The 20,737-nt window shown below is 40.9% G+C and overlaps 1 protein-coding gene across 2 annotated transcripts in view; it reads left to right on the top strand.

The window, feature by feature from the left end:
- The window catches only part of NT5DC1 (5'-nucleotidase domain containing 1), a 1,423,540-nt gene that overhangs the window by 17,727 nt on the left and 1,385,076 nt on the right, over window positions 1–20,737 (top strand). For both annotated transcript variants that reach the window (XM_086927341.1, XM_086927342.1), the window contains exon 2: window positions 2,235–2,326. In XM_086927341.1, coding sequence (XP_086783467.1) covers window positions 2,235–2,326 — 92 coding nt within the window. The remainder of the gene's footprint in view (window positions 1–2,234; window positions 2,327–20,737) is intronic.

Genomic DNA, 20,737 nt, shown 5'->3' with positions numbered 1-20,737 from the left:
TGCGTAATGCAAGTATAAAATAATGACTTACACATTCACGGTGCTTTCTGTCACATGCTGTGATCTCTTAGCATTAAAAATACGCAAGTCACTATTCTCCACTGCACCAACCAAGATTTAATTCTGTGGCTCTTTGGTTACACAAAGACCTCTGCAGTGCATTAGCTAATAGAGGTTTCATAATGTACTACAGTGTTTTTCCCACTGAGTAACAACCTTTTAAAATGTATTTTTCATTTAAGCTGCCCATTATTTAATTTAGCTACCAGATTATGGAAGACTTGAAAAACTTCCACAATATTTTGGGGCTTATTTATGGCAATGTTGTGCCGCCAGAGCATCACTTTTTTTGAAGCCCCGGCAGCACAAGCATCTCAATCATATCTATGAGGCGACGCGTGGTCACCCTGCGTGGTTTTGCATGGCCTCAGATATAGGTTAAGACAAAGCAGCGTAAGTCGCTGCGTTGCCTCACTCTGCATCAAGAAGGCATTCCATGGGTGTTGCGGTGGGTGTTCCCACTCAACCCCCATGGATTTTGATGCTGCCCCAGATTTACAAAATCCTGTAAACCTGGGGGCAGCGCCCAAACCTTCTGCCTCCCCACAGCAAGCATAACGAGAAGAGAAATGTTTTCATTTTTTCTTGTTTTTTCCACTTTCCATGTGTGCTTCATTCTGTAGCACACATAGAAAGAGGAAAACACCTCTCAGGATTGTTTGTGTGCAGAAAGGTGCCTCTTCCTGCACAATAACAATCCTGCCTACGTTGGCTCCAGGCAGTCATTTGTGCGCCAACGCAGGACAGCGCAGCTCAGCAAGGAGACTTGCTGTGCTGCCCTACGCCAATTCCTCATAAATGAGGCCCTTTGTTTTTATCCACACCTTTGACCAGGCCCTCACACTCACTGACCTTAGGTTTGCTAAACACTGTTTAATATTATTTCCGCACCCTAAAAATGATTTGCGGTGGGAATTGGGGGCATTTAGTTGTCTATGAGGAGTACCATATTCGTGAAATGTTTGTCAGAAAGGAGTTCTTACGGGTAAAACATTTTTAAAGGGGGATCTCAGCATCAGAAAGTTTGAAGACCTCTGCACTAACATAAATCATGTATCAATATGCACTGGCTCAAATTACTTCCTGTCTTGTGACACACAATATTTTTCCCTATAGAGAAACTCATTCTCCTACATTCCCATGAATTTTTGTTGTTGTTGCTCTTTCTTGCCTTTGAAAGGTCCATTCTCATGTTTTTCACAGCAGTAGCTTTATGTGCATTTTCAGGGTGGAGCATGAAGTGTTTACTTCATTTTTCAGAGTCACATCCATGCCACACCTACATTAACACCCTTAACCCTAAATTTACAACAGTAGATTAGCTGCCAAGCTGGTGGATTTTTTTACTGCCAAACGTGCAATTTATGATTGTAACATTCCCCAATTTCCGATTCCAGAATTAGGAATTGTTCATTTACTATTATATTAACATTTGTTATTCCACTTAAGGTGCTCAAAAGTGGTTGTTATTTAGGCGAAAAATGTTGTGTCAGAAATTTTATTAACACTGGTAAATTCCGCTCATCAAAACGTAAGCCCCAGATCACAAAGCTATTTACTTTAGTTGGTCAAATTTTCAATGTAACGTGTCTATAATGTTGAATGTTAAACTACAGGTGTGTAAGCAGATGTGTTACTTGTTCATGCTTTAATTATTAATATATTTGTTTTGATTTGTTGATTTATGTTTTTTACTGTGTTTGTACACCAAATACTGGCCCATAGTCACACCAAGTTTTCAGCATGATCGCTAGCTGTTCAGATGATTTCAATAAAAAATGTCTGGAGGTTAATACATCATGATATCAGCAAAACTGGGCCTGGCTGCGCGCCCTTGATAACCGCAGTTGACCATAATTAAAAGTAAAGTATCTAGACTTACACATATTGTACATATTTGTACAATTGTTTTTAGAGGAGGGTGTTCATGAAATTATAACAATATTAAATAGGCCTATCTCTCACAAACTGCTCGTCTGATAGCACATTGGTTATGGTGTGAAAGTTGAATAACCCAAATAACAGTTGCAACTCCTCAAAAAGAAATATGAAACACATTCCTTCCAGTGACTATCAGCCCTGGTTTCCAGAACGACTAAACATCTTTAAGGTCTTATTTAGAGACTGTTATTGACTAAAGTAAATTCTTAAGTGTTTTTTTTTTCTTGTTTCAGCTTATATACGATGGCTTTGCCCAGTACCTGGTGTCTGAAAGAGGATTCAGCAAAGATCTACTGAATCCTGCTCCAAAGCATTGGGATTTCTGGTATGTTGCCACACCTATTCTCAAGGCGTCCTACTAGATTTCGTATTTGAAAAGATTAATGTGTTTTAAAAGAATTATCCACTTCTTCTATATAGGTTACAATAAAAAAATAAAGGGGCCTATTACGATGGCGGATAGTCCGCCACCGCCGGGCCGGTGGTGGCGGAACGCCCGCCATCGACCTGAATATTTCCACCGCCAAATTTGGATACAGTGGGAATGAGAATGGTACCGTGGCAGACGGAAATACCGTCCACCGTGGTCCCGCAAGGCGGTCCTTTTCCGTCCGCCTTGCGGGACACGGTACAGTGGGGCTATGGGGGCAGTGCCGTGCAGGCACCGCCGTGGGCATTACGAAGCCTGTCTTTTTCGGCTGAGATCCTGCCGCAAAAAGACAGGCGGAGAATGCCTTTGGGGTCCCGTTGCGGGCCAATTGGGGGTTGGGGGGTGGGTGCTGCAATTGGGGGGTACCTATGGTACCCTCCTGCATTTGCATGTACAAGGTGACAGGCACCGCACGGTGCCTGTCACGTACATACAAAAGCTCAACATGCATTTTAACATTGTGGCAGGTGCTGCCACCCTCCGCCATTTTAAAATACAGAATGCGCTCGCCACACTGTCAGGCGCATCCTAATTCGTACGGTGGGACCGCCGCAGCCATGGTGGGCGGTCCCTTTTGCAGCTGCAATGGTCCACCCGCCATCGTAATCGGCCCCAAAGTTCTCTGCATGTTTCTATAACATCTCAGAGCCCTCCCTGCGTAAGTATGACTATCTCAATATCCATATGATTTTCAAAAGAGAACAAGAAAGCATTTACATCCTCAATAATACACTCAGAAACTCCTCACCAGTGTACACAATCCAAGAGTGTCACTGGTGCAAGTTTCATAGTTCATAATGATAGATCACAATTATATGTAGATCCAGTACTTCAGTCTAGGTATTGTACATCGAAATCCGAAATTCATTGTGGCTGAGCAATAATAGTTGTTTTACAAAGCTTTTATGGTTATTTGAGACGTTCAGTGTGGAAGGTAGTCAGAAGTGTTGTCTAACTAAACAAAGATAATTTACCATGTGATTATTCGTTCACCCCCTTTTATCTTATTACTCTGCATCTAAAGTCTCTTGTTGTTACCAGTTTCCGTAAGACTTAAGTCGATTGATGCATTGTTGGCCCCGTCCCATTTTTCTTGACAGGGGTTAGTCATGCTTTCGTTTTCATGAAACTCTCCCCCATGCAACCCTATACTCTTTTTATCCCCAAGCTGAATGGCCCTACACAGGAATTTCATGTCAGGAGACCACTTGTTGTTAAAGAAGACCACCCCATATAAACTAAGAGCCACTCTTTAGTTCCGCAGATAGATGCTGGAGTGGACTTGTTTCTGTACTTAATTGGGGGTTTTGCTACCTCCAAGAATCTCTTCTCCGGGAAATCTCATGGCCAAATGGTATCTTCCCCTATGGTGTCCTTCCTGCGCACTCTGTCAAGCTCGGTTTGGATATCAGTGGGTTCAGTGAAATGGTATTAAGCTGTTGGGTTGGTGTCGTATTGGGTCAGGTTTACAACCACCCTGTGTCGTTCTAACTTGTTGGATTGGATCTTGGCTCTTATCCCACATAGGTAATGGTGAATGAGGCACTTTGCTTTCTCTGGGTCTTCTCTTGTGACAGGTGAAGCCTATCAGCACCTACCGCATGTGAGATCAATGAACAGACATAGCATTATCTGTCTGATGCTTGGAAGCCGACTGAGGTCATGTGTTGGTAACAAGTGTTATGTAAGAGGGCGCTATGTAGGGCATGTGGGATGCCAGTGTTTGGTTTAGTGTAATTGTAGGTGACATACAAAAGGTCCCTACGCAGACACTGTAGTTCTCCATTTGTGAATCTCTTTTGATCTGATAGTTCCTCAATGGTACTTAAGTGTGGGACTACCCATAGTAGGCAGATCGTACACAACCATGCAAGTATACATAACACTTGTCCTGCTAATGTAGTTTGAGGTGCCCTTCAAAGCCATCTGCGCTCCTCGGGTGTCTGTGTTTCTTCTGCCCAATTTGAAAATGTTCACAGTATTTAGTTTATGGGGGCCATCGCCATGAAAGGGCTTGACTACGCGAAGGAACGGTGCATCCACACGGGTGTTAAGCAGGCCCCTCACTGTGGGACCATGGAGTTTTTCTCCTTCCATTGGTGTATGTTTTGGAAATGTTCTTCTTTGACGGCGTTGACGACTAGTCGCGTTGGTGCACTTGATTGTCTTCTCAGATATCTTTTTTTTAAAGAACTTGGTTGATTGTTAACTCCGAAATATTACACATCCTTGTTATTAATGGATTAGGAGACTCTGTGTTTTACCCTATGGGTGTGATGTCAACATTCCACTAGTCACAATCTAGTGGGGCACCAGAAGGTGACCCCTGTTGGCTATGTTTTAGTAATTTTGGGGAGTAAAGGTGATTCTTATTATCTAGACAGATCTTACTCTCTTTATAAGTAGTTGAGCCCCCTCCAATCCTAACTGGGTGTTTATTTGGACCTTTGACATTTTGACTCTGGATGATCGGATCAGTGATAGGTATGTTTCTGAAGTAGTCTCATGAGCATCCGAAGGGATAGAATTGTGGCGTTTAGCAAGAGTCCTATGGGTTCTTCCATAGGTGCTTCGCCTGGTGTGTGCCTAAGAGGACGGTTGCTGTGCGGCCTCTTTCTGTGGCTATTTCCCTGCTGGGGGCTTTTTCTTTTTGATAATCCCCCAGTTGCACTTGCTGTGCATTGCGTAGTTCAGTATTGCTATTTCTGCGTGGAAATGTGGGAAGAGGGGGCATTTTGTCGTTAGGTGTTCAATGTGTTTGCCGCTTGCCCTTTGAGCATGTTTTGTTGCTTGTGCACCTCCCTGTTCCAGGCACCAGTGTGTAACAAGGCCCTCACTTGTGGCCTTAGATACCTGGTTTGCTAATCTTGACCTTGCCTTTATATGGAATTTTCTTTTGGGCTGATTTTGGGTGGTTTCTACCTTTTAGTCTAGTTTGGGCATTTTCCCTGGAAAACAAAATTCCTTGTTTCTATTATCTTGCAGGTAGAGGGTCCGAGGCTTTCCCCCCTCTCCTATACAGCCCCATGTGGGGTTGGCAGCTAGGGACAACGGTTCCCTGGATGGTGCCTGCTAGGTCGGGGCATTGTGAGTGGACTATGTTTGGAATAGGGTTGAACCTGGAAGGAGAGCACCTGGAGCGGGGCTTGAAGCTTGGAAGCCTCCGACCCTGGCCTTCCTCTGTACCTCAGGCCACACTCTGCCTTGAAAGGTTCAGTGAAACCCCGACTGGAATCTCAAGCTTGTCATTGCATGGAGGTAGGGCGACCAAGTTTCCAGAACCCCAAAAATGGGGATATTGCATCAAAGGGGGAGTAGGACTACAATTTCACTCCGCAGAGGGACGCAAAAATGCCTTGTAGGGCTCGCACACCAATAAAGCAATTGCAGACCCTTGTGCACTAAGAGAAAAACTAACCATGGCTATTATACTTATTCTAAGAAGGCTGGCCCCTATACCTGCATCAAAACTGATGAAGATAAGTTGAGTAGCGTCTCTAAAAACCTGGAATAAATTCTTTATCCGCCCAAATCCGCCGGGACAGGCAACCAAATAAAATTGTGACTGTCTGGGCCAATCCGAGACGTTTGGTCACCTTACACCAAGGAACCTTCAGAGTTGCTCTCAGCCTTGAGTACATTTTTAACTAAGAACTACAATAAATAAGTGTTTTTTTTCTTTTTTTTTTTTGTTATCCTCATATTGCGATTATGCAGATAGGAAGGTGTTTGGGAGTTTGACTGTCTTTTTGCAATTGTTACACCAACACTGCCCCAAATCGTCTATCGATGAATACAAGGGGAGTTTCCCACTATCTTAATTTTGACCAGTCAGTTTTCTCCAGCACACCCTTATCTTGCACAATAATTCCTCTGTTTCTGAGTGTATCTAGCCCGTAGGCTGCTTGGCAGATTTCCAATCGTGCCTGGAATTATTGTTCCGCTTTAATCATTGGAATCAAAAAAGAAAAAAGAAAAGAAAAAAGAAAAGGAGGAGTTCTAGGATATCATCTAGAGGTGATATACTTTTCCCAAATCTCCCAGTATATCAATCTTTTAGATTGTTTCCCTCTTCTGTCTAATCTACTGGTTTTTATTACAGAATTTAGCCAGTTTTCATGGACTGGTGGGACAGTTTTTAGCCAATTAATACAAATTTCTCTTCCAGCTAACAGGATCAGAACAAATAATAAACTTTCTTGATGTTTACTTAGCCTAATCAAACCTGGTTGAGTGGTAAAGTGGATCCCAAAAATAAATAAAAGTGTACTTACAGTTATAGGTGTTGCCATTACCGCAGTTAGTGTCTTTCCAATCTCTTGCCAATAATGCGTGAGTGCTGTACAGCAACAAAACATGTGAATATCATCCACCTTTTCTTCACCGCATTTGCGACATGATTTTACTGACGTGCCTTTAAATTTTGATAGTCTTTTGGGTGTCCAATATGCTCTATGTATAGAAAAAAGATGATTTCTTTTTAGAGATGCCGGCTTTACACAAAACCAGCATTTTTCTACTGATTTTTTCCAAATTTGGTTTAGATCCATGAGTTCGTTTGGTAGGTCTTTTCTCCATATTTTTTCCAGTATAGTTAAATGTTCTTCACCAGATTCAATTAGAGCCCAATACCATTTTGAGACTCCTTTTTTTATTGCCGTTTCTTTCATCATTTCTACTTCTAGATTGCTCGAATCTATTGCTCCTTTCGGGATAGTATTGTCCCAACTACTCAACTGATAATATTTAAACGTTGAAACTTTTCCTTCTGTTATTATTTGTAAATGTTCCCAAGATATTAAGACATTTTCAACCAGAAGTTGTCCCCATTTTTCAATTCCGAATTGTCTAAGTGGGCTAGATAGTGAATCTTTTAAACATTCCGGGGTGCCCGGAGAGTCCCATATTGGGGCCATATTGCTGTCGTAAGGAATCTTTATAGCATTTCTTATCTGGCTCCAGTGTTTAACAGCGTTGTTTAAAATCTTCAGTTTTACTTTTTTGAAGAATTTTGGGTGACTAAATTTGAAGAGGAAATAATCTTCTCCTTTCGTTAGATGTTGTAAGAAATTTGGGTAAGCATAATGTTCCTTTAGCGTGGCTCTAAAATTTTTAAATTGAAAAGATCTATAATATTCATATATATCAGGGCTTGCTATTCCACCTTGTTACTTTCTCCTAAGTTTGTTCCATGCAATTCTTGTACTTTTTGCTGACCAGATAAAACTGGATATTTCTCCTTGTATTTTTTTAGGGCTTCTTTTTTAAACTCTAACGGAATGTTATTGAAAAGATAAGTAAAGTTGGGAATAATTGACATTTTTATTGCATTGGATTTGCCTAGAAAACTTAGCGGCAGACCTAACCAGATTTTAAGGAGTCTTCTCATTTCTTTAACCACTATATTTAGGTTTAGTTGTGGTATTTCTTCGAGCTCTTTTGTTATAGTGATGCCCAGATATTTTATTTTGTCCTTTAAGAAAGGTGAGTTTGGATTAGTGTTCCAGCTCATTGCCTCTGTTTTATCGTTGTTAATCAGGTATCCTGAAACCTTGCCAAAATTATTCATTACGTCCTCGATCGCTGTTTTTGAGAGGTTGTAGTTATCAGTAAACACCATCAGGTCATCTGCATAAAGTGCAACTTTCTCTGTCCAGTTTTGATATTTATAGGGTGTTATGAGTGGTTGGTTTCTGATAGAGCAGGCCAAGGGTTCGATATACAGATTAAAAAGTAGCGGAGACAAGGGGCAGCCTTGTCTAGTGCCCCTCTGAATCTCGATGTTGTCGGTGAGATTCCCGTTTACTGCTATTTTTGCTCTTGGGTTTGTATAGATTTCTTTTACCATATGACCAAAATTTCTCCCTAGATTGTTTTTTTCTATGATATTATTTAGAAAGGCCCAATTGACGTGATCAAAAGCTTTGGCTGCATCATATGTAATGATCGTTAGGGGTAATTTTTCGCAGACAGCAACATCGATTGCTGCCACTAGTTCATGTGTAATTTCCTGAATTTGTCTGCCCTTTATGAAACCCTTTTGATCCGAGTTAATCAGTCTAGCCATTACTTTTGATAATCTTTTAGCTATCACATTCATAAACAGCTTGTAGTCACAGTTGAGCAGTGATATCGGCCTATAAGACTCGCATTTCTTTGGGTTTTTTCCTGGTTTTAATATAATACTAATCGTTGCGTCATTCCATGAATCAGGTATCATATCGGGTTCCAAGTAAGTCATATTCATTACTTCTGTTAAATGTTCAATTAGTGTTTCTTTTAGTGCTATGTAGAATTCATTAGGCAGCGCATCCGGTCCTGCAGCTTTTCCTCTCTTTAGGTTACTTATAGCAGTTCTTACTTCTTCTGGTGTAATTTCAGCGTTCAGGGAATCCACTTCTTCATCTGTCAAGCTTGGAAGGGGGACGTTCTCAAGGTAGTTCTTAATGTCCCAATCGATGAATTTGTGTCTTCTCTATATATTGTGGTAAAGAATTTTAAGAATTCTTGCCTTATTGAAACATCATCTGAACAGGTTGATAATTGGTCTTGGGTATAGATACTTAATATATTATTTCTAGACTGATCCGTTTTCATTTTCCAGGCTAGCATTGTTCCACAGCCTTCTCCATATTCATGATTTGCTAGTTTGCTGTTCTCCCATTTGTCTTTAACTATGTTCTCCAAGTAGTCCACCAAATTCTCCTTTAAATTACGTCTCTTCTCTTCTAAATTTTCTCTTAATTCTTGAGTTATGCCACACTCTAGCTGTACTTCAACTTCTTTGATTTCTAATTCCATCTTTTTAATATCCATTTTTTTTGTTTTATTCTTGTGTGCTCCCAAGCTAAGCAAGTTGCCTCTTATTACCGCTTTATAGGCATCCCACGTTATTCTTTTGGATGTTCCTACAGCATTGTCTGCAAAGTAGTGGAAAGAAGTTGTTTTACGCTGGTCCACACTTTGTTCATCTCTAAGAATTGATCGATCAACAGTCCACCTGGTAGGCAAAAGGGATTGTGGAAGTGATAAAGTTAACTGTGCCGCCGAGTGATCTGATAAGTGTGCAGGTAGGTGTTCGATACGTTTTACATTAACTCGAAGAGAATTATTCAGTAAGAAAAAATCTATTCTAGATTTGTGACCTAATTTCTTATTATGAAAGGTGTACGGGTAACTTTTTTCTCCTTTTAGCTTCCACATGTCTTCCAGGTTTAGATCTTTTTTATATATCCCTAGCCATTCCCTCATTTTTGGTAGATTCCTTTGTTTTGTTGGGGGCATTCTATCTGTTTTAGGATCCTCTATAATATTGAAATCTCCTCCTATAATAATCGGACCTGAAAATGTTAAAAGTTCAGAATATAGTTTTTGAAGAGGCTCTGGGTCATCCCTATTCAGACCGTAATATCCAGCAATCGTGAGTATACAGTCCTCGATCCTAATTTGTGCAACCGCCCATCTTCCTTTGCTATCAACTACTTTGGATTCTATTTTAGCATTCAGGGATTTTTTTTATAATGATTGCCACCCCCTTTATGTTGCATTCTTGTGAGGTATGTATGCTTGACTCCACTCTGACATTATGAGATGTGTTTCTTGGAGAATAATGATTTCACTTTCTATTTCTTTCAAGTATTCCACAATTCTTCTTCTTCTTTTAGGAGTTCTAAACCCGTTAACAATCCATGTTAGAATTTTTATAATTTTTTCTTTTGTCATCTTATGTTATTATTTCTTACTATGGGATTGAGATTGAGACAGCCATTTAACTCCCGTACTATTCCTTTTATATTCCAATTTTAAGGATATATGTATATATTTTTTCCCTATCTTGCTCCCCACCCGTGTATATTTAAGTTTTGCATCTTTGTGGTACAGTGTGATTTGAAATTCCCACCCTGAGGAAGCCTCCCTTTTTCTTCTTCAGGTGTTATTACACCCGTTTTCGTGCTCCGATTCACCAGATGATTTATTCTTTATTCTTTATTACGTAGGCGCTTCCCGATATATTTATTTATTTATTTATTTTTTGTTTGTTTTTTCTTATTTCTATATTCTTTGTGTTATGTTAAGTTCCCAGCTACAGCTGTTCCTCCAATTTTATATTTATACATATGTATATATGTTTTCCTTTTTTTTTCCGATTTCCTAGGTTCTTCTTATAAATTTATGAAGTTTGTATTAAAGTTTGTTCCTGCAGTTACTGCATTATTCCTTATTTAGTTTATCAATTTCGATTTGGTCTTTTATTTGCTGAATGAGGTTTTCTACCTCTTTTGGCTCTCTTATGTTGTGCATTTTATTTCGCCACATTATTCTCAAGGCAGCTGGGAATTTCAATTGTACGTTCGCTCCCAATGCTTTCAGCTCCTGCATAAATTGCCCCAGCTCCCATTGCCTGTCTTGTGTGGCTTTACAGATGTCTAATCGTACACAAAAGGACCAATTGTCTTTGTTAAAAGTCCCAGTTTTCAATCCCTCACTCAAAATTTTTTCTTTCAGAGAGTAGGTTCTGAAATTTACCAAAATTTTCCTCGGAGCCTTTCTCTCCTTGCTTTTTCTAAATGGGTCTCTATGGACTCGTTGAATATCTGCAGCCAAATCGCAATCTTTTGTCCAAGGAAGAAATTCTTCTAGGAGAGATACAACATAAGCTTTAATGTCAGATCCCTCTGAGTTTTCAGGAACATTCAACACTCTAAGGTTATTTCTTCTTCCTTGGTTTTCCAAAGATTCTAGTTTCTCCTTGATGACTTTCTCGCTGTCTTTTAGATGTCTTATTTCTCTTTGGTTTATGTCTATCTTTTTACTTAGGGAACCAAGTTAATTTTCGACAGCTGTAACTCTTACCCCTAAATCATTTAATTTTTGATCTAGGTTTTCAACGACTTCTTGGATTTTATTCTTATTTCCTTCCGAGATTGAGAATTTTTCTCTTATTTCCCCCAATATTTTGTCCATCATTTTATCCATATGCACCTCCAACATTTTTTCTGTCTTATTTTTACCCAATTGGTCCATATTATGTTGCCCTGATACATCCTCTTGTGTTTCTTGGTCAATTTCTTGATCATTTTCTATTTCTGCTTCCTGCGTTCGCGGGATACTCAGGGTACATGGAGTACTCTTATCTGTTTGTAATGGTTGTACTGGTTGTAGTGACTGGATTGTCTGTGTTGGCTGTATTGATTGTGTCAGAGACGGGGTCGGGGTCGGGGTCGACTGCATATTTACTCTCTCTACTGCCTCCTCACTTGCAATCTCCTCTACTTCTTCTTCGGAAGTTGGACTAAAATACTGCCTGTCAGGATCCAACACCGATGAGGATACCGTGTCTGCCGTGTTTGCTGTATTGACCGTATTAGCCACAAAAAATTGACCACCTCCTCTTACTTGCACCACTTGTTGCACCTTAAAATATGACCTCAAAGACGGTGTAATCTTGATTTTTTGGCCTTTAGTTTTCGCCTTAGAACCTCTGCTTTTTACATTTTCTGTTAATTCCTCTAAACGTGGAGGGTGTTTTAGGTTTTTCTTTGTGCTTCTCGTGGTCATGCACTTTTTTGTAGTAAGCAGTGAGTTCTGTTTAGCTAGGTTCTGATTCCTAAGACAATATGCGGACTTTGCACCTCCCTGTTCGGGCCTCTCTAACACAGAAGAAAGGGCTGTTCCTGCTGCTGATGTCTTCTTTGATCTTGATCTTGTGGTGTAAGCAAATTGAGGGGGGCTTTCTCCCCTTTTGTTTCTGCTAATGTTGTATTTTTTCAGAGGTAAGGCTGTGTAGTTGTTACCAGTTTCCTCCAAAGTCTGTGGTAAAGAGTCTTTATTATTTTGAATTTTTGTTTAGTTTTCCTCGTTTTCCTCCACTTCTGTTCCTTGCTGTTGCTTATCATGTGTCTGCTCCTCTTCTCCCGGTGCTTCCTCTGAGGCGAGACTTTTACAGCCCTTTTCACTCATCCAACATGGATCTATCGTTTTTTGTAATGTCATGAATTGCTCTCTGCAAATTATTTCTTGCAGACTCACTCAACTCTCAAGAGAATTGAGGCTCACCCCTCCTTTCACAGGTCCCGGTTTGAAGACCTCGCTATTGCATTGTAAGACTTTCGCCGTACTTGCAGCGCATGCACTCGCCACACAAGCACACACAGTGGCGTCGCTGGCTCTACCGCTCTTACCCCGGAAGAAGAAGGTGATTCCGCCGAGCGTCTTCCTGCAACTCCGGGCAGCGTCTCGCGCTCTCGCCCACAGCCCGTTGTTGTTTGTTGAGTGGATCGCGGGTCCAAAGCTCTGCTGCACCGCAACTCCGCTCCACCCCGTCATGCAGGTCTCAGCCTCAATGCATTGTGTCCTGGAAATAGCCTTGGAACCAGTTTACCGGCTAGTCGGCTGAAGACGGAGAACGGAGGAGCAATCCATAAAAAAATGCAGTATGGGACGCCGCTGCTACCGCTACCGCTGATCTCGCAGCACAGGTAAACGATCTCCGGCTGCCTGCCTGGGTGAGCTTTCTAAGTAAGATTTCGGGGGATCTTTGGGGTCCTCGGATTTAGCCTTTCTTTATCGCATCATTTCATATCGTTTAAATTATCACTTTCTGTCTCGGGAAAGCGCTTTCAGTTGAATGCTTTCTGGAGTCTTATCGGAGCTCACGACCGAGCGTCTCAGCCGGCCGCCATCTTCGTCCCTGTGAAAGTGTTGCATTTTCCTTGTAAAGTGAAGGAAAGGCTATGTTTATTTTACATTTTTATCAGGCTGCAGATTGCAGAGCTTGATAATGAGCATTGCTGTGCACTGATTTATGACCCATGTGGGTCACAGAGATTCAGAATGGAAGCACTGAGGTAAAAGTTGTTCTCAAATCAGTATTGGAGCATGAGAACAAAATGATATTTCTGAATGTTTTTAAATGAAAGAAAATTATTAATGAAGAGTTAACTTAATGATTAAGTTAACGCTTCATTTAAATTTCTCACTTTCTGAAGTGTCACATTTACAAACAGCAGGCATTTTGCTCCCAGTGGCAGATAGACACAATGCTATATATATATAATTGAAAAATAAAGTCATTTTCTTTTAAATGGGACACCTTTAACGTGAAGAAAAGTGTTTCTATGAAACATTGTCTTAATGTTTTTCTCTACTTTAAATTAATCCAATTAAGTCCTAATGTTTTATGGAGCATGTTTCCTCACTTTAAATTCCTCATATTTAAACAAATTACTGTATTTTCCTGTTATAAATATGCCACCATGTCTACAGGCCACTGGGAGTAATATGCCTGGTTTGTAAAGACACTTTGATAAGTAAAAAAATTAAAATGCTTTGTTGTATGTTATGCATATAAACACAAAGTTAACGCTTCAGTTGAATTTTCTCCCATTTCAAATTGTCACATTTACACACAGCATGCATTGTGCTCCCAATGGCTGGTATACCCATTGCCATATTTATCACTGAAAAATGTAGCCATATTGTTTTTTAAATAGGAGAAATTTAAGTGCAGAAAAATGTTCCATCAAGTGCAGAAATTCTTTCCTTTCTGCAAACATTTTTGCAGAACATTTTTCTGCACCTTTAAATTTCTCCCATATAAAAAAAGAGAAAATTATTGTATGTTTCTGTTGTTCGTGTAACCGTGCCATATTTGATGAAAGGTATGCCCTGTGTCACAAGTACATACCACACAGGCTCTGTCACCCATACAAATATATACCATTCATTCACACACATTCATCCTCAGACCATGCACTCACTGACACACATGGCAACCCTATCATAGTACCCCTAGTCACAATATTTTCTTCATACCATAGTATCGCCTCCATGAGCATTAGGTTTAAGTCAATCAAGCTGGGAGAAGGGGTGTCTGGTAACAATGCACGTGTTACTTGGCCTTCAGTAGCTCACAACAATTTTCACTGACCAGAAGTAACTCTCATTACAGAAAAGGTTGGACCCCTAGTTTAGTAAGAAGCGCTGATTGCTGTTTTTTCAGGGATTTTAGTAGATTACTATGTGTATGAATATGTGTGCCCAAGGATTGCAGCATATCTTACAGTGTCTATGAGATGCACAGTTGTCCTTTGCTTTGCTTTGCCTGATTTATTGTCAAGTGACCGGTATCTTTACATAATCACATAGTTCTATTGCACTGTTGTGTCATTGTGGTATGTTTCATCTCATCTGTTCTCAGTACAGGATATATTTTAGTGATCAGATTGTGGTTTGCTGAGGGAGTTTGGTCAATTGAGCTGCAGCATAACTGTCTTTTCAGATCTACAAGTGTTGCCTGACTTTCGCCATGTGGTTGCCTGTATCTGGGACAGGACTGTAAGTAGGCTGGGTCCCTGCGGGTCTCAGACTCGGTAGTAATTAAAAATGGACTTTGAAATTTGGCAGTAATTGAAAATGGACATTGAAATATCGTACCCAATATTTATGCCCTTAACTTTACTGGCAAAACACTGATCAATTACTGAACAATTAATGTTAAAAGTGTTAAGGTAATCCATGTTGTTTCTGTTTAAATCTTACAAGCTTTATGTAATCGTTCATTCCCTAAATAGTGTTTGCTTTTCCCAGGATGTTGTGGTTATGGTATGTGCTTTTTCAGGCAGCATATTACTCCTGTAGAGTGCATAACAGCCTGTGTGCAGCCCAGCTTATTAAATTAGAAAGCTTTTGCTTGGTTGAATTATTATACATATGCAAAAATAGAATTTATACAACACTAATCATATTAGTAGCTCTCAATGCGTTTCATTGAACATAAGTAGCTCTCAGTACAGAAAAGGTTGGAGACCCCTTTTGAACTGAGTCACCTCCTGGGGTTTGTAACAGGCCGTGATTGAGAGATCATAAGCAGGGTCTAAAAGCAGTGTGAGTTTCTCATAGTGCCAGTCAAAATATTTTCACTATTAACAACAAAATCATTGTTGGTTCTCCTTTATATTGCTCAGCTAATAACCACTGACAAAGCAAATAGTCCTCGCTTGTTTTCGCTGTATGAAACTTGTTGTGTTATATATCTGGATACAGAAAGCTCAAAGAGGCTCCACAATTCCTGTTGGGTGGCACACTATGTAAATCACATAAGTTTAGTTTACATGTTTAAGTCACACCCTAAACCCCTTCGCCGAGCGGCAAATTCCACTGCAGTGGGAGGCGGGGCTGGGCGTGGTGCTCAAGTACCCAGGACAGCTCCCAGCCATCATAAATCACGGTGGGCGTGTACTCATGAAGGCCGGGAGCCGTCCGAACTCCCCCCACTGATTAATTCTCCCGCACAGGCGGGGAATTAACCCCTCGTGGGCGGAGCGGCAACGTTCGGACGGCTCCCGGCCATCATGAGCACACGTCTACAGTGACTCATGACGGCCGGGAGCCGTCCTGAGCATGGATGTGGTTAACTACACAAGCCACGTCCCTTTTAGAGACCCCCCTTCCACTATTGTTCATCCCTCTTAAAGACCTGATCTGGGTGAAATTCAGGCTTGGAACAGTACCGATTAAAGGTGTCTGGAAGAGGTGTCTATAGCTCTGAACTGCAAATAATGTTTTACCATCAGTGCTGATTGTCCTATGGAGAAGCCTCCACTTTCCTCTGTGTTAATAAAACACAAAACGATGGCTTCCTTGAACTCCTCCCATGGAGTCCACTGCTTCCACTGAAACGAGGATGAATAGTGTGACAAGCCTACATGAGATAAAGAAGTTAGTCTTGGAGCAGACCATCATGTGAGAGAAACCAGCACTGGATTGTCAGTGGTGTGAAACTGTCCCATTGTGGGCAGGGTGTGAGAAGAAGTGGGGAAACTTACTTTCCTTGCCTCTCCATGTCCCCTCTTCCATTCCCTGGAGCAGTGCTCCAACAATCTGATCAGTATTGTGGGATTTAGTAACTCATATGGGGGAGGTTTACTGTTAATGAATCAAAGCCCATGTATGGCACAGGAGGGACCACATCCTCCTAGAATCCCTTCTAAAGACAAAAGGTGGATTGGGTGACCCCTCCTCGTGGTCTACCCTACCCATATGCACTATTTAACCTTCCCTTCCAGGGTGTCCATCCTCAATATCCAAGTAAGGGGCGGAGAAGCTAGGGGTGTCTTCCAGTGGTAACTTCCCTGTTTGGGCTGGTTAGGGTTGCAATATCCTACGGTTAGGACCTCCGATCTTTCACCTTCTTCTCAAACATATCCGCACTAAACTCTCTCTTACCCTCACTCCACCTCACCTTCTAATTATATTCCATCCACATCAATGTCCTTTTATCTACCCTGTTACTCCCAGATACGTCAGATTTCCTCTGTCGGTTTCTGGATGGACACCATGGAGGATATACGTTGCCTGCGAGTAATAAGTTTCACTACTGTGGGTTGTTCCTCCTTGTCTCCTGTGTGGACACTACAGAGAACATACTGTTGTACCTCTAGTACATCTCTATATTGTAATCTTAGGGCCTGATTTAGATGCGGTTAGGAAGGCCTCCTAACTGCATTTGCTCTGTCCAAATTGGATCGGGAAAGTGTCTTTCCAACCGAGGGCCGGATTACGATGCGGTTAGGAAAGCATTCCCACCTAGGGCCCGATTACGATGCGGTTAGGAACATAGGCTCCCATTGAAGTCAATGGGAGTCCAACTAAATCATATTTGGAAGCATCCGGTGGCATTGTACTCGGTCGGTTGGACTCTCCATATCCAATTCGGTTGGAAACCATTACCAAACCCATTCGGTCTGAAAGCTTTCCAAACCGCATCAGAATCGGGCCCTTAGTGTTATTGTATGAGTGTTGATTCATTAGCATGCTTGCATTCGGGTTCATACATGCATTCTGGCAGTTTATAATCGGAGCCGGTCTGCATGGATGCAAGTTTATGGGGCTGCTTCTTGTGCATACCGAATGTCTAAAAAATGACATTACAACTTACTTTGTATCCACGTGTGAACTTACTGCACATACCTGGCTGTCCATAACCAGTGGATTTCTGGGGTTGCTCCTTGGTCACTCCTGGACAGAGTTTATAGTGCCTTTCATCCTGACTGTAGAATGCTGTACCCCTGGCTCCTGTAATCATACAGGTTCCACCTCTTTCACTCACACCCAATGAATATTCTTTGTTTCCTAAGCGTGGCTATATGATCGTAGCTGAAACAAAACAATGGCTCTCGGAGATATCGTTCAAACAATCAATAGATAATTTAAATGACTAAATAACCAACTAAAATTATTGCTGCCACCACATAATTATACTTCAGACCACCATAATGATTTCTGACAACATTTATTATATTCATTCATAAGTAAAACATAAATACATTTTACTTACCCTAGTCTTAGTGAAATCATGTGCAAAGTGTACCAAGTGAACAAAGAACCACAAAAGGAAAGAATGACACCACAACTGCATGCGTATTTCTTATAACAAACAACATTAAATCCTCAGAAAGAGTCCACATAGCCAGGTTTAATCAGGACTGAAAAGATATGGGAAACAGCTGAAAAAATGAACAAATATGTATTTGCAAAGAATTAAGGAGGTCTAGCTTATTACAAATATGGAAAGAGTAGTAGTTACTACCTTATACCCAGAGGCTGCAGCACTTTACCTAATATGTAAAGTCACGCCCATGAAATATCCTCACAGTTTACTTATTCAGGGCAGAGTGTAAGCCTGAAAGAGTTAATACAAAAGTAGATGTCACATGTATATCTATAATATAGCGGCAAGCAAATGGTGGACCTATAGGAATGCACTTTCTCCCTGATGTTACAGCCCAAATGAATTGTGGGGTTTAGGGAGGACCGCGTGTAGCGGTTCTAAACCAAGGAAAATAGGTCAGTGGGGAACCAGCACTTCTGGTAGAACATTGCAGCGTCGAGCCTGTCACTGTCCCAATCAGGCGTGAATGCACGCTGACCGCAAATGGATGATGCCACAATGGGCAGGAGCCATCGCAGATAAGGCCCCTGCTAGTAGGGGACTTGCCAGACATACAGGAGAACACACAGACTAATTGATTAACAAAGGACCAAAATATAAATGCCTAAAGAGAAAACCAAGATGAAGGAATAATACAAATAAAAAAGGCAAAAATAATGAATAAATAATATAGCAGTATCTAATCCCTCATGAGAGCCCTAAAGAAATTAGAAGAACATAAGGCCATATATAATATAACTCAAGGCACAGAAATATAAAATGAATTCTCTGTTGAAATGTTGCCAAGGAAGCATAGTCATACAGAACAATTAAAGGATATACAATTATATAAACACAACAGGTAAAAGACTGACAAGTCCATTAAGTGTAGAATCCTTATGCAGTCTTAAAAGGAGAGAGTACCCAAAGGCTCCTGCATTCAACCCTGGAGCAAGGATATGAGTCCACTTCATTCCTCATTGGTTTTCAAATCCTTTTTGATGGAATCACAAAACATTATTCATCTACACTCCAGTTTTTGCCAAGTAAGGGTAATGTTGCCCCCTCTCTGCGGTGTCTGTGCCACATCGAGTACTTGCTGTCTAATGTTGTTGGATGAATGATCAGACTCAATAATGTGGGTTACTATGGGTGCAGAGGTTGCCCAACACTTGATCCTGCTCCTGTGCTGACCAGTGCGAACCTTGACTTGCTGTATTGTCGGCCTATATAGATCAGCGGGCATGGACACCGTATACAATATATAACATTAGGCGTGTTGCAATTCAAGAAATGTCTAAGTTCCATGTTGATGTTACCATGCACATAGGTCTCTGGCTTACTTATAAATTGCTACACCTCATAATCTCCTCAAATTTTAGTGTCCATTAAAGGGCGATAGCCCTCACATATCCCTTACAGTATTACAGCAAGAGAGATTGCTTTCTGCAGGATGTACTAGATGGTCTCTTATATTTGTACCTCTTTGTACAAAAATATTGGTAGATCCAGTGTGTGATCTATGCTTTGTATAATGTCCCAGTGTTTTTTGATTGAGGCGACGATCTTGTTAATGTGGGGATAAAAGGTGGTAACACATACTAACTGTTGGCTGTTGTAATTGCACTCATAAAGTTTACTATTTTAAGACAGCATACATGTTCCAGAGGAGACTATTAGATAGAGGCTATCACTAAATAGATTGTAAGAACTGCACTGAAAAGAGCTCGGTATGGTAACAGAGAGGAATTATCATAGATGAAGCCCAACAAAAACAGCCAACATTTTGTATGTGTTACCACCATACAAAGGCACCCTCAGAAACCCACTTTATTGAGGCTGGCCATTCATCCATCTGTAGTGCTGATGGATAATGTGTTGTGATTCCATCAAAAAGGGTTTGAATACCAATGAAGAATGTTGTGTATATTGCTGTTTATCCTGTAATTGCTATGTGTCACTGTGCTTCTTTGGTAACGTTGTTATTTTATTAACAGATGTTATTTTATATTCCTGTACCTTGAGTCATGTTGTGACCCTATATTCTTTTAATTTCTTTAGGGCTCTCATGATGGCCTAGATACTGCTATATTTTTTGTTAATTATTTTGTCTTTATTTTTCCTTCATCTTGGTTTTCTCTTTAGTCCTTCTTCTATTTTGTTTTTTTGTCATTCGGTTAGTCTGTGTGTTCTCGTTTATGTCTGGCAAACTCCCTCCAATCAGGGGCATTCCTGGCAATGGCTGGCACACATTGTGCACTCCAAGCCTTGCACAACACCATCCGTTTGAGGTCAGTGCGTGTTTGTGTCTGATTTAAACAGTGACAAGCTCTGCGTTGCACTGATATGCTAGAAGTGCTGGTTCGCTCCGGACCTCTACTCCTTAGTTTGGAACCACTACATGCGTTCCTCCCTATACCCTACAATTCATTTGGGCTGTATCCTCAAGGGGCAAGTGAATTCTTATACATCACGATTTCAACAGTTGGAAGTTTGCTTCATAAAACTGCTCGAAACCCATCTCTTCTGAAGCCTGACTATCGGGCATAAGTTCATGCAGGTACCAGATGGTGATGTTGCTATCAGCGCTGGGAGGCCCAGTCGGGTAGCTGAGCGCTATATAAAAACATCTGAATTGAATTGAATCATCATAGCAACAGAAGGAGTGCATTCCACCATCTATCTTGCTCAACACCAAAGAACATTCCACATAGACCAAACTTACAACTTGGATCCTACCAACGACACACCACACTTAATTAATATTAAGTGCATGCTTTATATCCTTCTCTTCTCTGCCCACCACACTTACACTCAGTGAGGAGTGTCTGGTAAGGGCACTGCTCTAGTCATCATTCATGACATTGAAAAGCTTT

This window comes from Lissotriton vulgaris, chromosome 6 (assembly GCF_964263255.1).
Source record: "Lissotriton vulgaris chromosome 6, aLisVul1.2, whole genome shotgun sequence".
NCBI classification, from domain to species: Eukaryota; Metazoa; Chordata; class Amphibia; order Caudata; family Salamandridae; genus Lissotriton; species Lissotriton vulgaris.
Note: the sequence above shows the minus strand (reverse complement) of the source record. Positions and strands in the feature narration are given on the sequence as shown.